A 16,715-nucleotide genomic window follows, 5' to 3' on the forward strand; every position below is an offset into this window, starting at 1 on the left:
GTGGCAAAGACACAGGAGTACTTTGCCATTTTCTTCAGTCCATTTTACAGATGAAGAAATTGAGATAAATAGGATTGATGAAGTCCTGAGTAATTAGGTAGAGTTAGCAGAGAAAGCCCTGCTTACCTCAGAAAGTACTGATAAAATTACTCCCCAAGGCAAGCAGGGAAGGGCGCTGATGGGGATCCTCCCGGGGAAGTCATGGCTGGTCCTGCCAGACTTCTAACTTGGGTCAAAGCCCTTATAAATCAGTCCATCCCTCATGTCATCTTTGTTCAATCCGTGGGGGGTTAGAGGTCATCAGCACAGCCCTCTGCCTCTGGGGTCTCTCGTTCTATTAGCTCACTTTTAGGGTCCATGGAATGCTTCCTTTCTTTTAGTTAGTTGTGAGTTTCACTAGGGAGCTTGTCTTTTCCGTCACTTTATTGTTTCCTTTATTATCCTAGTTATACATGTACGTTAATTTTTTAAAATATACATTTCTGTACGAATCTTGTTGGGAGAGAAAAATCAGAAGGAAAGGGGAAAACCATGAGAGAAAAAAAGTGGACCTAGTATGTGCTGATGTGCATTCATACTCCTTGGGTCTCTCTCTGGATGCAGATGGTGTTTTCCAGGCAAAGTTTTTGGGATTGCCTTGGATCCATCAATTTTTAAGAAAATAACCCTTCCCTTGCTACTTATATGCTCTCCCAACTCATTTCCTGCTGTCTGTTTACCTCTTCATTTTGTCTGTGACCTCCTCTCCTACATAAACCTTTTTGCCAAGAGGAACGGCCATAGTGAATTCTTCACATGACCCAAGCCCAGCATTTAGTGCTGAACCCCAAACACTTCCCTTGGAATTAAGGACTGTGCAGTCTCCTAAAGCACATCAGGACCAAGTGACTGGCCCGGGGCCACACTGCTAGTGTCCGAGGCCAGAGAGGAGAGGAGTCTCCCTGACTCCAGGCCCGGTGCAGCACCACCCACCCAGCTGCCCCAAGACTTGCTCCAGTTCAGCCAGGGCAATCACACAGACGGCTCCCCCAGGTCCTGCTCGGCGTATTCTCCTTGTCCCCCCGGGGTCCCGCGGACTGTTTGCTCCGTGTCCACAAGCCTCATCTCTGCCAGATGGGTCTGGCCCTTCCAGTGGGTGGAGCCCTTCCAGAGCTCAGACCAGCTGGGGCCGGCCTGGCTGCGGGGCTCAGAACATCCTGACCCTGGGAGCCCACTCCCCGGCAGCCAGCGCGGCCTCCAGCAGTGCGGGAGGAGGCGACCAAGCCTCCCAGAATGCCCCCCTCATAACTAAACCGGAGCCACGGGCCCCACCGGCCAGGGGCCACACTGTGCTTCTAGAGCAGCTCCGCAGAGTCCCCACCTGGGGCGACCCCCACTAGATAAGGATGTGAAGATGTGTATGGAAGGTGAAGGCCGGAGTCGGGGTGAGAGAGCGACCACAGGCAGCAACCCCCACGTCTGCAGATGTCAAAAACGGTGGCAGCGACCACTAGGGGGCACCCCAGTGCACAGAGTACTGGGCCTTGAGTCAGGAAGGGCTGAATTCAAATCCAAACTCAAGACAAGATCTGTGACCCTCGACAAGCCACTTCAATTTGCCTCAGTTTCCTCATCTGTAAACTGAGCCAAATGAAATGCAAACTGTGGTGTTCTCTTCTTTCCTAAATTATAATCGTTCTCTGGGTGCAGGTTTCTTAGGGAGCTTCTGGAGGCAGCCTTGAGTTTCAGTTCCAAGGAATAATCACCTCCAATGCATCCAGCTGTTAAAAGTTTAAATTCTTTATTATCTCCTTCAAAATAGCCCGGTTAGTTTTCTTAGAGGCCTATCTCGCTCCTTGGTTCCAAGAGCTCTTGCAGCTTGTCTGCCAGCTTCAGCCTCCAGCTCTCTCTGAATCTTGGTTCTGAATCTCCCGACTGAATTCTGGCTCTCAATCTCTTCAACTGACTCCAGGAGCTCCTTATATATGATCTCTTAAAGGTGTGAACCAAAGGTTGACTCCTCCTCTGAGAGAGTGGGATTGTGGGAGCTGTGACTTGTGAATCTCATACTGAATCCTGAAATCTCCCAAACTTGTGAACTAATGTGTGAGCTAATGTGTGAATTCTTAGAGGTGTAAACATAAGCATTGTTTCTATTAATTCTAGTGACTTAACACCTTGTAAAGAGTCTAATATCTCCCACTTTCTTTTGATTTAGAACACAGGTGGTCATGACCTCCCTGACTTCTTAAGGGGGTGAGAACCCCAAAAAGGTGATCACACCTTCCCTGACTGCTCAAAAAAGAAGTGAAAACATAAAAAGAAGGTGGTCACACCCTGACATCTCAGGAAGGGAGATGAAAACACCAAAGGAAATGGGAAATCAAATCAGATTAGTGGGTTTCTGAAGGGGCTCACTTGAAACAGGTATACATAAATCCATCAGTATGGGAGGCATTACACATAATTACATAAATTATATAAGCACATAACAATGTAACAGTGATGTAACAAATAACATGAATCAACATGAGAATTTATACATGTCCATAAGTCCTAGAAATAGTCCAAAAGAAATCCATTGTCCATTAGTTCATGTACCAGGAATCCAATAATTCCTGCAAGCTCTGAAGTACTGCAATAGTCTCATCAACAATTTTTCATCTCAAGGAATCCAATGATTCCTGCTAGTTTTCAAGAACTGAAACAGTCTCATCTTGTGTTAGGGAATCCAATGATTCCTGAAGATTTTAAAGTTCTTTTAACAATCTCATTGTCCGCCATGCTCTCTCAGTGTCAGATGTTTCTTAAATCTTCTCCTTTGGTGGTAGAAAAGGGGATTTTGAGCTACGGCACACAAACATAGTCAACACAATAGTTCCTGACAATAAGTCAAAACTATAACCTTGTGATTCCTTTCTATCTACATCATAGACTTTTATTATGCACATACATAAACAACAGTTTTCATTTGGCTTTCTTTCATTCAAATTATTAAAATTAAAAACTTGCAAATAAGTGTTTGGGTGTATATACAGTTTTTACATAACAGCAAAATGTCAGGATCAACATGATACATGAACAAGCCTTCCATCAGGGGTGATATGAAAATGGCCCATCCCCAGATTCTCTCACATGGACTCATTTTGCTCAGCAAAGCTCAGAGCATGGTCTTTCAGCAATAAAGTATCAGGTCACTTGGCAGAAGTAATAAGAAACTCCACTTAACAAGTACCTCCTCTAAGTAGGTGCTGGTAAATGCTTTTTGACATTAAAGATGTGTAAGGACAGTAGTAAAACTACATACAACACAATGACCACTTTCCAGTGCTCTTGGGAGGAGCTAGCTACAAAGAAAGTTTGTAAATGTTTCTGTCCCATCATCTTCTTCAATGCTCACTTCCAAAATGCGAACTTTCTCTACACTCACCACACCGCTCATCTCTAAGGGCTGAAAACAATTCAAGATTCACAAAGCCTATAGGTCTGTGAACATAATTTTCAATTGTTCTCAGTGAAAGAGATATTGCAACTTTAGCTAACTATAGACAACCCTGGAAAGCTGGGGTCAGAATGTAAAATTTTCTCTCCTAAGACACTTTGATTAGCAGACTTCTCTTCAATTGCAAACAAACAGCTCTCTTCTCCTAAGAAAGAATCTCCCCATCAAAATAGCTGTTCAGAAAGTTTATGGGCAGCACGATCAGGCTCAGAAGTTTTTTTTTTTTTTTTTATTTAATAGCCTTTTATTTACAGGTTATATGTATGGGTAACTTTACAGCATTGACAATTGCCAAACCTCTTGTTCCAATTTTTCCCCTCTTTTCTTCCCCCCAGATCAAGATACCAGTAGATGTTAAAATATTAAAATATAAATTAGATAAAATAAGATACATGACCAAACCGTTATTTTGCTGTACAAAAGAATCAGATTAAATATTGTACAATTAGCCTGTGGGAAAATAAAAATGCAGGTGGCAAAAATATAGGGATTGGAAATTAACGAAATGGTTTTGAGTCATCTCCCAGAGTTCTTTCTCTAAGGGGCTGGTTCAGTTCATTCCTCCCATTGGAAATGATTTGGTTGATCTTGTTGGAGGTTTTGGTCCATGAACTGGTCATTATAGTATTTTGTTAAGTATATAATGATCTCCTGGTCCTGCTCATTTCACTCAGCATCAGTTCGTGTAAGTCTCTCCAGGCCTTTCTGAAATCATCCTGTTGGTCATTTCTTACAGAACAATAATATTCCATAATATTCATATACCACAATTTATTCAGCCATTCTCCAATTGATGGGCATTCACCCAGTTTCCAGTTTCTGGCCACTACAAAGAGGGCTGCCAGAAACATTAGTGCACATACAGGTCCCTTTCCCTTCTTTATGATCACTTTGGGATATAAGGCTCAGAAGTTTTAGTTATCAGAGAAAGGAAGGGTAGATAATAAAGAAGAGAAAGGGAAGGAGAGAATAAAATTATGGTACCAGATTGTCTCTCCAAAAGGATTTCAAGCAAAATACCACAGGAGATTCCTTATTTCTTTCATTTAGAATATGTGTGACTATCCAGTAGTTTTCAGTTGACATTAAAAAAAATTCCCTGTATTATAATGTCCAGCCAAAACGATATTTAGCAGCCTATGCAAAATTTTCTTTCAGAACCTTTTTTCTGGCCAAGAGAAAAGGAAGAGTTTGGAATATTCTAGTCATAGCTTCCTCAGAAGTTATCTCCTGTTCAGGAGACAGAGATTACAGAGGAAAGAAACAAGGCTTCACCTTCTGTCCAGGAGAAAAAAAAAGCAAAGGGTCATTGAGTGTGCTAGGGCTCTAAGCAGAAAAGCAATTCAACCAGCAACCCATTCCTCTTCAGCCTGGGCTTCTCAGACTTTTACAGGCCATAGAATGAGGTTCTTTCCTTGAGACCAGGGCCAGAAGTGCTGGGGATCTATCTATATAAGTATTGTCTGGAATACAAGTTCCTAGGAGTTTTAACTGGAATAAAAAATGAAATCATTACATCTCCTTGTATCCCACAATACAGACTGCATGGGACATCATTATTAAAAAACTTTTTCTCAAAGGAAACTTAACAATTGATTCCAGTTTGGCCACCCACCCCTTTCTTCCTGGGATCTTGAAATGGAATGGAAATAATGTGCATCCCTTTAACTGAGGTTTTTTTTTTTTCTTTCATCCAAAAGGGAACCAGAAGAGAATTAAAAAGGGGCCTGGGAGACCCTCCCAAAGATTCTAGAGGTTATTTCTATTGGAGGAAAAGGGAACCAAGCTAAATAATGTCATCCAATCTCAAAAAGTTGGGATAGCTTCATTTTTAAGATACCCAAGGTGGAAAGGGAAATTAGAAAGAAAGAGACAAGGAAAATGTCTGCTAAGCTCAGGGAAGACTCTTTTGGCCTAAGTAAATGGTGAATAATCATTTTTCCTTTTAAGGGAGAAGACAAATTCAGAATGGAATGTCCTCATTTTAATTCTTTTTTTAAATCTTGGGTTTTTTTGGTTGTAGATAAGAGTATTAAAGATTCTCCTCCTCAGTCCGGCTCCCTGACGAGGAAGTGTTCTGCTGTAGAACAGAGGCATTCTCTTTTTCTGCTCTTGATTCATCCATACTGATGTGGAGAGGAAGGTTCTCTGTGTCTGTCTGCTCATCCTGTTCAGAAGAATCAGTCTCTTCCATCTGCTGCATCTCCAGTTCAGAGGGCAGAAGGGTGGTTAGGTAGGGAATGGTAGATGGCCGGGCACAAATCAATGGAAATGTGCTGACATCATCTTTGAAGACTCTGTGTCTTGCCTGTCTTGGCCATAAAACTAGTAAGTGCCCGTTCCACATCACGCCTCTGTGATGCAGCCTCTTCCCACAGATCCTGGTAATCTGACACAAGTTCACGGTATGTCGGTGTTTTGATGTACGTGTGGGGATCAGGGAATTCAGGAAAATGGCGAGGGATATGAGGTGGGTGACACTTGTTCTGTCCAGCAGTCAGGGCTTTGGGAGTCAGAGGCCGATTGGTGACTGCTGGTGCTGTGATGACCATCCTCTGGGACCGTTTAGCTTATGCAGGGAGAGTTTCCACATTGAAACCCATCTCAACAACCATGACTACAATATCCGAGAGCGTGGGAGGTGTCCTGGCCATGTGCTCACAATAGGACTTAGCACTCCTCCCGATTTCTGAAAGTAGTTTTGTAACATCTGTTAATGTTTCCACAGATGCTTTCTCAGAACTCTCAAACCCAGCCTCTGTCAGCAAGGAGCTCACAACTACCTGCAAGGTCCCCCTCCATGCCAAGTAGTAGTTGTCTGCAGGGGTGGTGGCCTGCTTGCTTCCTGATCTCTCCAGTGTCATTGCCAAGAAAATCCCAAATGCAATCATGAAAAACCAATCAAGCCCGAATTTCTGGATTGAGGAGACTTTTCCACTGGAATCAGGATCAGCTTTTTCCACTGAGATCAGGATCTTGTCAGTCCCACATTCAGGCGCCAAAATGTAGTGTTCTCTTCTTTTCTAAAATATAATTGTTCTCTGGGGGCAGGTTTCTTGGGGAGCTTCTGGAGGAAGCCTTAGTTTCAGTTCCAAGGAATAATCACCTCCAATGCAGCCAGGTGTTAAAGTTTAAATCCTTTATTGTCTCCTTCAAAATAGCCCGGTTAGTTTTCTTAGAGGCCTCTCTCCCTCCTTGGTTCCAAGAGCTCTTGCAGCTTGTCTGCCAGCTTCAGTCTCCAGCTCTCTCTGAATCTTGGTTCTGCCTGACTATAGTCTCTGGCTTTTCAGTCTCCCCAGCTCACTTTTCACTGAAGCTCTAAGAGCTTCTTATATATGATCTCTTAAAGGTGTGAACCCAAAGACTGACTCCTCCTCTGAGAGTGGGATTGTGGGAACTGTGACTTGTGAATCTCCTCCACTGAATTTGTGAATCTCATACTGAATCCTGAAATCTCCCAAACTTGTGAACTAATGTGTGAGCTAACGTGTGAACTCTCAAAGGCGTAAACATAAGCATTGTTTCTATCAATTCCGTTGAGTTAACACTTTGTAAGGATTCTAACAGCAAACCATGCCAGTACCTGCCAAAAAGACCCTTAATGAGGTCATGAGTCAGACATGACTGATAAAACGATTAAACGATCACAAATGGACCCGAGTTGCTAGTTACTGTTCCCTTGAGAATAGGGGTATCCCCGTGGGGCCGGAGAACCATGAGGGAGAGACGGGCCTGGCCCTGGGAGAGTGGGGCCAGAGCCAGCCATGTTACACCTCAGTATGAGGACTAGGGTCCAGGCCCAGCTGTTTACAGGTTGAGAGGACGGCAACAGAGCCATAGGGAGCAGGAGAATAGCCAGGAAGAAACCCCAAAGTGACCCTATGAGGAAGAGCCAGAGGGATGGGGCGGGATCTGGGGGCCAAGCTCCTCGGGATGAGCTCTCAGGTGGAACCAGAGGTACTGGGCAGGATCCGGGGGCCAAGCTCCTCCGGATGTGATCTCAGGTGGGATGGATTGCCTCCGGTGGAGAAAGCCCCTTCCTCCTCGCTGAAGAGCTTCAGGGCAAAGTGACGTTATCAGTCCAGTCCCCATACGTTTTACAAGTAAGGGAACTGAGGCACAGACAGAAATGACTTTCCATGGGTATTGCGTCACAGCTCGCGTCTGAAGCCGGCGTCTCCGACTCCAAATCCTGCCTCAGCCCAGAGCTGCAGCAGCCGAATGCGACTGGGCCTCTCCACAGGCCTGTTTCCCGGCCACGCCCACCACTCCCGGACCCCTCCCCCAACGTCCAGCTTCCTCTTGTGCTGTCCTCCTCGGTGGGACGGGAAGCTCCCGGAGGGCTTAAGCCCCCAGAGCTAGGGCCCGGCCCGGGCGGAGCCATGTGGCCCGGACAGGGTCCTCACAGCACCCGCCTTCCGGGCATGCGGGAGGAGCTACGTGAAGGCCCGCTCCCATCCTTTTCTCCCTCTTCGGGGCTTCATTTCCCAAGTCTAAATCGGGAATAACAATTTCTTGGGGGAACAGTGTGAGGTACAGACACCACGCCTAGAAACGACCTCGGCCCGCCCCGCCTCTCTGGTCCCGCCCCTCTGGCCCCGCCCCGCCTCTCTGGTCCCGCCCCCTCCCAGTCCGCGCCTTCCTCTGGCGTCTCGCTCTCTCCTTCCGAGGCCGCGCTGCATTCTGGGTAACCCGACCGCTCGCCCCCACTTTTGCGCAGGCGCAGGCTCCGCCTCCTCCAGCTTGTACGTCCTATAACGGTGAGCGCGCTCTCGCGAGACCACGTCCGCGGCGTCGCGATGGAGGAGCCGTGAGTGCGGCCGAGGGGGAGAGGGGCCGGGGGCGGATCCGGACGGGAGGGGGCGAGGCCGGACGGGGGGGGCGGGAAGAGCCGGGAAGACGCGGTTCGAGCGGGCGGAGGGAGGAGCCCCGCGTGGGCTAAGACCACACCTTTCCGTCTTTCCTCCCGCAGATGCCCCGGCACTGCTCGGCCGCGGGCTGCTGCACCCGCGACACGCGCGAGACCCGGACCCGCGGGATCTCCTTCCACAGGTGAGCGCGCCCCCGCCGGCCGGACACGTACGTGCTGCGTGCCAGCGTGCGCATGCGCGGGGCGGGGCTGGTGGCACGGGCGCGTAGCGCGCGTGCGTAGGGACCGCCGACTTCACCTCCAACAGGGGGCGATAGTGTGGCCCGGCGGTGTCCGCCCGCCTGCCCCTCGGGCGCTTACACTCTGGGGCCGGCGCACGTGGCACGAGGGCGGGGCCTGTCGGCGACCATTTAGTGAGCGCCTACTGTGCGCTCGGCCTGCCCTCCGGGGGGGGAGGGGTCTAAGCAGGGAGGTAACCGCGGTAACGATTTGTGAGAAGCCTACTGGGTGCCGGGCCTGGGGCAGAGGAGGAGGAAGCGCCGCTCTCTGGGCTGAGGGAGCTTTGCAGCGCGGCCTGGGGGGGAGGGGGCCCCGGGCCCTCTGCGGGGTCACTTGTTTTCCTGGAAGGGGGGAGGGGCAGATTGGATGCCGGAGGGCCCTGCGCGCTGAGACCTGGGGGGCCGAGGGAACCGAGCGCAGGGCCCCCCCCACAGAGCTGGGACACCCGCAGCGGGGGAGGGGCAGGGTCTGCCCCGCACGCCCTCTGGTGTCGTTCTCCGCTCAGAGCAGGGGCCGGCTCCGCGCCGCCGCCCCTACCTGCTGCCCTGGGGATGCCGGCGGGACCCCTGGGCGCCTTTCAGACCGTGCCCCTTGGCCCCCTCCCGCTGCCCGCCTGGCGCCAGCCTCTGCTCCGGCTGTCGGTCCTCGCCCTGCCCCTTTGGGGCGCCCCCTCCCCCCCCCGGGAAGGGGGCGCTGGGGCCGGCCCGCGGTGGGCAGGTGCGGGCCCTTCCTGCGGGTTCCCCCGTAGGATGGTGCTCCCCTGGGGGGCCGGGCCCGTCCGTGAGGATGTCTCCCCCAGAACCCCCCATGAATCCCGGAAGGACGGTGGGGCCCCGGGCCGGGAGCCGGGCTTGGGAAGCGGCCGAGGCCGCCTTTCCTTTCTCCTCTGAAGCCTGAGCTCCCTCCCATTCGCCGGCTCCGCCCCCGACCTTCAGAACTTGGAAACTTGTCCGGAGAGAGGAAGGCGGGATTGCGGAGCCCCAAGAGGCTTTATCTCAGGCAGCGGGTCTGGCAAAGAGCAGGTTCGGCTTTCAAGGATCACGGAGGAGTAAGAACTTCGTGACGGACAGTCCGCGGCTTGTCTTGCTATTTACGAAACCGTTTTAGACGTCAGCCTTACTAAATGACCTCATGTAAGGTGGTCAGAGATCGGCAGCCAGTTAAAGTCAGCCCTTTTACGCAACATTTTTCAGTTGTTTCCCCTCATTCTCCTCCTTGAGTTTTCACCTATCTTGGGGGAGGGGGGGGGGAGCAATCTTTAGAGACCACTTCTGTGTAACAAGCTTATAGATCCCCGGGAAGCCCGTTCCGTTTGGGGACTAAAGCTCTTTTCCCAAGGCTGGTAAGACTCGCTCACAAAATGGTTTCTAGAAACCTGGCAAGTCTTCAAATCAGGGGAATCAGCAGGGACGCACAGCAGGGCCCGAGCCTGCTTCCCCTACCCGTCCAAGCCCCTTTTCTGCCCTTAGAGTTAGTGTGGGCCGTGTGTTCTTTGACCACCACCACCTGTCTTTTTCCCCCACACACAGCAATTAGGAATTTTAAGTTCCAGTATTGTGGCAAATCCAAGTAACAATTAAGTTACTTTTTTCATTTTTCATCTCTACATTCTAAACTAGATGTTCAGCATATTTTCTGTTTTCCCAAAAGTTTCCAAACTCTCAAACCCCTTTTTGCCCATGGAACCTTATTAACTGTCACTACCTTCTTTCTTTTCTTTACTAAAGCCAATGGGACATCTGCGTATTTTATCAGCACAATCCTGGGAGAGGTGAAGACTTTTCAGTATTTGCTAAAATGCCTGACTGAAAAAGTCAGGGGAAAGGGCAGCCAGCCCTGAAGTCAGGAAGACCTGAGTTTGTAATGTTCTTCTCTAAAATTTAATGTTCTCTGGGAGCAGATTTCTTGAGGGGCTTCTGGGAGTAGCCTTAATTTCAGTTCAGTGTTTCCTTCAAAGTCTTGTCTCTTTCCTGGGGCCCTGTTAGCTTTCTTAGAGGCCTATCTCTCTCCTTGGTTCCCAGAGCTCTTGCCACTAGTCCTTTGCCTCTGCCAGCTTCAGCCTCTAGCTCTCTACAAATGAGCTTCTAGTGGGTTTGTGTGTCTGACCCTGAGAGCTTCTTGCTTCTACACTGAGCACACACCAATCATTATATCACTAGGAAACCATTATTTGTTGTAGGATTAAATCAACGCTAAACTAGATTTAACCACTGTCTCTTATAAGAATCCTAACATGAGTTCAAATGTGGCTTAACCCCAATTACCTCAGGGGAGAAAAAGGTCAGGGGATTCAGTAAAACTAGACAAGAGCAGCCCACCTTAATTGTTGTTTACTCCATTAAAAGATTTTTCCATTCAAAAAGAAATGGATGGCTACTCTCCTTTGCTAAAAGGAAAGCCCAGAAGTTGTCCTTTTTCAGGTGGTCAAATGTGGGGGTGGGACACAACTGGGAGTTTTACTAGAAAAATCTCATAAGTATCTGTGACTATTTGAAGTCTCCTAGGCCCCTCTCAGAGAACGAGGTTTTGTTTTAAACACTCTATTTCTCCTTTTCCTAGTGTTACTGTAGGAGGTCAAGGGGGGAGTGTGGAATTTTCAGTTCACCTTCATTCTCTTCCCCCAGGTCTTTGAATCATTTGCCTCCCATCTTCTTCCTCTAGGACAACCATAGTGACCAGAACTTGTTGATCTTGCACTTTTAGTTCTAAACCAAACTATATAATTAAATTCCTTCCTAACATCTCTTTTTGACCCCACTAATCCTTCCCCTCAAAGTCTTGAGGTGAATGATCTTCTCTTTCTTTAATGCTGGCCTGTCTCCCACACTGGTAGAGCCCAGGAAAGGGGGAGGAAGGGGCAGGCCCCATTTGATTTCACCCCCAATTCCCTCTCACTCCCACTAGCCTGAACCTCACCTCTCTTGACCAAAACTGCATGCGCTCCATCCCACCTTCCTCCACCTTCTTCCATCATCATGTCTCTACCCTCCGAGAAAATCTCTTTGTCCAAGGAATAAAGCAAGACAAACCCCCAAATTCAGAGCAGCCAAACACCTTTGGACGAGACTTCGCAGAACCTCCCCACAGCACCCATTCGGCTGTACGTATGTACACAACTCTGCAAGTTGCACAATATGCCATTTCTCCAAAGCTCAGTATTCAGTCAAATACAGATTCCAATTTCTAGTAGCAATACTTCAATCTCGGGCATTAATGTTCATGCAGTTTCAAAAATCCCACGTACAGACAGCACATGTCTATTGAAGTACATGTTTGGGAGAAAACTACTCTCCCATGAAACTCCCCTCTCCTAGACTCCCCACAAATATTTAAAAAGGCAGTAACCCAAGAGCTGAGAGACATGGGTCTTCCCACATGGCTCTCCAGGGCAAAATGAATCTCCAGTGAGCCTCCCATATTAGGGTTCTCTTTTGTCTATCCCATCTATTTCGCTACAGTTAGGAGGAGAGAAGTGGGGGGAAACTGCTGGGCCTCCCATAGAAACCCAGGTATAGTTCCCACCTTACTGAATGGACCTCAAACTTGTAATTCAGCTGAGTGAGCCCCACTCAACGATGCACATTTCAATCCTTTTCTTTCTGTTTAGGACACATTGATTCCTTCCTGTATTTCCACGTACCTATTTTCACCTCCTTTTAGTGGAGTGTTTCTTGGAGAAGTATTGCTATACAGGAGCCACCTGCCAGTGGCTGCGGGAGAGACCTTAGAATGGATCTTTGTGAGAAAATGATGATACAAGGAGGCTGTTGTGTTGTCTGACCTCTCCCCTCTTCCCGCTGCCTCCAATTGATTTCATTCCCAATCCACAAGGAACATCTGTGAGGGCTGCTTTGTAACTCCTTCAGGTTTATGGTTCACAGCTGTGGAGGCTCTCGGAGAATTGACCTGCCCCTGCACCTGGGCATGGTCTTTAACAGAGAAGTCTCCTCTCCTCCAGCACCTTATTTCTCTAACCCCCCATTCTCTTCCTTCTCCCCTAGAGTTTCTTGTAAATATTCTATTTATTACTTGTCTGTTCCTGACAACAGACTTGTGCATATATTCTTTTAATAGCCTTTTATTTACAGGATATATACATGGGTAACTTTACAGCATTAACAATTGCCAAACCTCTTGTTCCAATTTTTCACTTCTTAACCCCAACCCCTCCCCCAGATGGCAGGATGACCAGTAGATGTTAAATATATTAAAATATAAATTAGATACACAATAAGTATACATGACCAAACCGTTATTTTGCTGTACAAAAAGAATCAGACTCTGAAATATTGTACAATTAGCTTATGAAGGAAATCAAAAATGCAGGTGGACATAAATATAGGGATTGGGAATTCAATGTAATGGTTTTTAGTCATCTCCCAGAGTTCTTTCTCTGGGCGTAGCTGGTTCAGTTCATTACTGCTCCATTGGAAAAAAAGCAATGAAGATTTAAGCTTCTTGTGTGTAAAAGTGAAGAAGCTGTATTAATTTCTACATGATAATAGCTGTTTTCTGATTCTGTGGCTAATCAGTGGGCAAAGAGAGCTTAAGTAATCAAAACACTGGAACAAATGAGCATCTTTACATAAGACGAACACTTCTAAATACAAACCACAGATGTGCTTTTAATTTTACTAAATGAAACAGGTATTTCTGTTCTATTATAACTTGTAATATTTGTACCACATCGTTATGACAATCTGAAAGGTACGTAACTCCTGTCTATTAATTAAATGTACCTGACATAACAAAATTAAATTGTATGAGGCAAGTTCTCTTTTCTCATTAGAAAGCTTAGCCATGTTTCATTATGTCCATGGCAATTATTGCTCCCCTCCTCCTCCCCCCCCCTTGGCAATTGGGGTTAAGTGACTTGCCCAGGGTCACACAGCTAGGAGTGTCTGAGGCCAGATTGGAACTCAGGTCTTCCCGACTTCAGGGCTGGTGCTCTATCCTCTATAGCACCACCAGCTGCCCCAACTGTTGCCTTTCATGGAAACATTAACAAATACTAGTCATTCACGTATATGCCTGACTCAGAAATATTGTTTACTAAACTTTTGATTAATATTGGGGGGGGGGGGAATTCTGCCGTAATCTGGTCACAAAAATGTATTCTCTTGGAGGGGGGATCGATGTGTTCACAACATTTCTAAAACAAAACCCAAGCCACTTCTTTTGCTTTCGGCATAATACATAAAGCTAACAAAGTTCAGAACCTCTGGGGAAAACAAAGCTCAAGGGTCAGTAGAATCCCTTCATGCCTCCAGCCAGCCTCCCCATCAGGGGCATCTCCCAGACAAAATACAAAGGATCGTTCTATGGAGATTTAAGTCCAAGACCGACAAAACCCACAACTATCTATTTTAAAAGAATCCCCAGTGACATGAACACATAGACATCACCTTGCACTGAAGCTGCCTTTTCTGAAAGAAACTTCTCCCCCATTAAAATCGTCGGCCCGGGTACAGGACTTTCCTAACTTTCAAAGTGCTTAAACTTGGATGGTTTGAGGAAATGGTGAATGACAAGGCTCACCATGGTAGGCACGGCAAGTAAAACAGCAGCTTTCTTGACCATCTGGTAGTTGAGTTTGCTCACATCTGCCTCACCCAATAACCCTAATCAGCCTCCTGCCAAAGGCAGATACCTTCTGACCTCCCAAGGGACTGCTGGGAGAAACCTCCGCAGGGCTTCCCTTGTTTTCTGCACCTTCCTTGTCCTAGACAGCTGATCCCCAGAGGCGGGGCCAGAGTCCGACTTCTGATTTCTTGCCCTTGGCTGTTCCTGCTTTACCTTCCCTTTTCCTTTCCCGATTTCCTGGATTCTTTGGAGATCTCACCAACTGGTCCCAGAATCTTGAACAATCTGTGAGTGAGGATGCCTGTAGCTGATCCACAAGACCATTGAAATAAGTGGGATCATTTTCCCATTTTGGGACATTGGCCTTCCATCTCCCCACCCCCCCCCAAAAAAGTCTGGATCTTGGACGAGCTCCCAATGTATTTTCAAAAACATCTTACCAAGATTTCACTGACTCACTGATGAATCTTGCAAGGATTGTATTTAACATTGTAAAAAATTCATTTTTAATACACATAACTTTATGAATCATGTTGAGAGGAAAGTCAGAGCAAAAGGGAAAAACCATGAGAAGAAAAACAGAAAAGTGAACCTAGATGTGTTGGTTTATCTTCAATCTTGGTCCTTTTTCTGGCCAAGATCTTGCAGCCCACCTTGTGCCTCCGCTTTTTCCATAACAGGAGAGTTTGGGGTGTCAGCATCATGTCTCCCCCACTGGTGGAGTGGGGAACCTTCAGTGGCTCCCTTCTGATCTCAGGGCTCCAGTTCCCTCATCTGCCAAATGAGGGAGTTGAGGCAGAAACCCCCCGCCCCCGCCATCGCTCTCATGGAGGTTCTGGGGGGGAGGCAGCCCTGGCTGTCCCCTCCTCACTAAGCAGGGTGGGTCTTCTCTCAGGCTGCCCAAGAAGGACAACCCTCGGCGAGGACTCTGGCTGGCCAACTGCCGGCGGCTGGACCCCAGCGGGCAGGGGCTCTGGGACCCGGCGTCCGAGTACATCTACTTCTGCTCCAAGCACTTTGAGGAGAACTGCTTTGAGCTGGTGGGCTTCAGGTAGGAGCCTTGCAGAGCTTTCCTTGGGCCCAGGGGAGGGGGCTGCCCGCAGGAGGGCTGCGGGACTCAGGCTGGCTCTCTTCCCAGTGGCTACCACCGGCTGAAGGAAGGCGCCGTCCCCACCATCTTCGAGTCCTTCTCCAAGCTACGGCGGACCTCAAAGGCCAAGGCTCACGGCTACCACCCCAGCTCTCCCGACCTCGCCCAGCTCCGAAGACGCAGGCGCCGGTACGTCTCCCTCCAGGGACCGCGGGGAGGGACCAGGGTGGGGCAGTGGGAGACCCCGGGGTCCCGGACCAGCATTGCCCTGAGCTTCAGTCTCCCCATCTGCAAATTGACCACCTTAGGTGAGTCCCTGCATCTCCTCTTTGCCGGTTTCCTCCACAGCTGTTCCACAGGTCGGGCTCCTCCACCCCCAGCAAATGGGCCCACCCCGGCCGACATCCCCTGCTTCCCCGGGGACGAGCTGCCCACCCCCGAAGGCCCCGCTGCCCCAGGGAGCCTACCGGCTCTACCTCCCTCGCCAGCCCCCAGTGGCCTAGTGAGCCCCTTTTCTGACCTCCTGGAGCCCCTGGAGCCCCACGGGGAAGAAGCCAGCTGTGGCACCCCGCCGTCCCCAGAGCGGGAGCCCTCGCCCTCGCCCTCGGAGGCCCGGCCTGTGTCCCCTTCCGCCTACATGCTGCGACTGCCGCCCCCCGCTGGGGCCTACATCCAGAATGAGCACAGCTACCAGGTGGGCAGCGCCCTGCTGTGGAAGCGGCGGGCCGAGGCGGCCCTGGATGCCCTGGACAAAGCCCAGCGCCAGCTGCAGGCCTGCAAGCGGAGGGAGCAGCGGCTGCGGCTGCGGATCGCGCGGCTGCAGCAGGAGCGGGCGCGTGAGAAGCGCAGCCAGGCAGATGCCCGGCAGGCCCTGAAGGAACACCTGCAGGGCTTGGAGCTGCAGTGAAGGGACCCAGGCAGGCACGTCGCAGGAGGACTGGATGGAGAGGGACACGTCCCACGGCACGAGGGCCGGGCTGCGGCCTCAGAGTCCGGCCATGGCTCTATAGTATTTCTGGTGGTTGGGGATCCCGTTTGGCCCCGCTCCTCCCGCCACCTCCACGTGTGGTCTGTCTGCCCACCGGGTCCAGGTCCGAAGCAGGCCTTGGGGCTGCGTCCCAGGAGCGCCCACCCCTGCCCTCCCGCACTGGGACCCCTTCTGTGGCCGTCAGGAGGGAAAAGCCAGCCAGAAGCCAGGGCCTTGGTCCCTCTGTTCTCATGTCAAACTGTTCCTGGTGGCCAGTAAAGACACTGGAGACCCAGCTCTTCCGCCATTTATTGAGTGCCCAGCCTCTGCCTCCAGCCCCATGACAGCCAGAGAGCAAGTGACCAGGCCAGGGGTGCCAGGGAGGGAAGGGCAGAGCACAGGCGCCTACTCACAAAGAAAGAGCAGAATAGAGCACAGAAATCTG

At 49.5% G+C, this 16,715-nt stretch overlaps 1 protein-coding gene and 1 pseudogene across 1 annotated transcript; one reads left to right on the forward strand and one right to left on the reverse strand.

Moving 5' to 3' along the window:
* Positions 1–5,502: 5,502 nt before the first annotated feature.
* On the reverse strand, positions 5,503–6,556 carry LOC100914022 (annotated as a pseudogene).
* Positions 6,557–8,195: 1,639 nt separating this feature from the next.
* Positions 8,196–16,577, forward strand: THAP7 (THAP domain containing 7). The gene is made up of 5 exons (XM_031949031.1): positions 8,196–8,291; positions 8,454–8,533; positions 15,109–15,264; positions 15,352–15,492; positions 15,652–16,577. Exons 2-5 carry the CDS (start codon positions 8,454–8,456, stop codon positions 16,208–16,210), a joined length of 936 nt encoding a protein of 311 aa, XP_031804891.1. The 5' UTR covers positions 8,196–8,291; the 3' UTR covers positions 16,211–16,577.
* Positions 16,578–16,715: the final 138 nt, after the last annotated feature.

Source organism: Sarcophilus harrisii, chromosome 1 (genome assembly GCF_902635505.1).
Source record: "Sarcophilus harrisii chromosome 1, mSarHar1.11, whole genome shotgun sequence".
In the NCBI taxonomy this organism is placed as follows: Eukaryota; Metazoa; Chordata; class Mammalia; order Dasyuromorphia; family Dasyuridae; genus Sarcophilus; species Sarcophilus harrisii.

Coding starts and splice junctions, on each gene's coding strand:
- THAP7 (XM_031949031.1), top strand. CDS start 8,454: ATGCCCCGGCACTGCTCGGCCGCGGGCTGCTGCACCCGCGACACGCGC. Junction 15,265..15,351: donor TTTGAGCTGGTGGGCTTCAG/GTAGGAGCCTTG, acceptor CTCTCTTCCCAG/TGGCTACCACCGGCTGAAGG. Junction 15,493..15,651: donor CTCCGAAGACGCAGGCGCCG/GTACGTCTCCCT, acceptor TTTCCTCCACAG/CTGTTCCACAGGTCGGGCTC.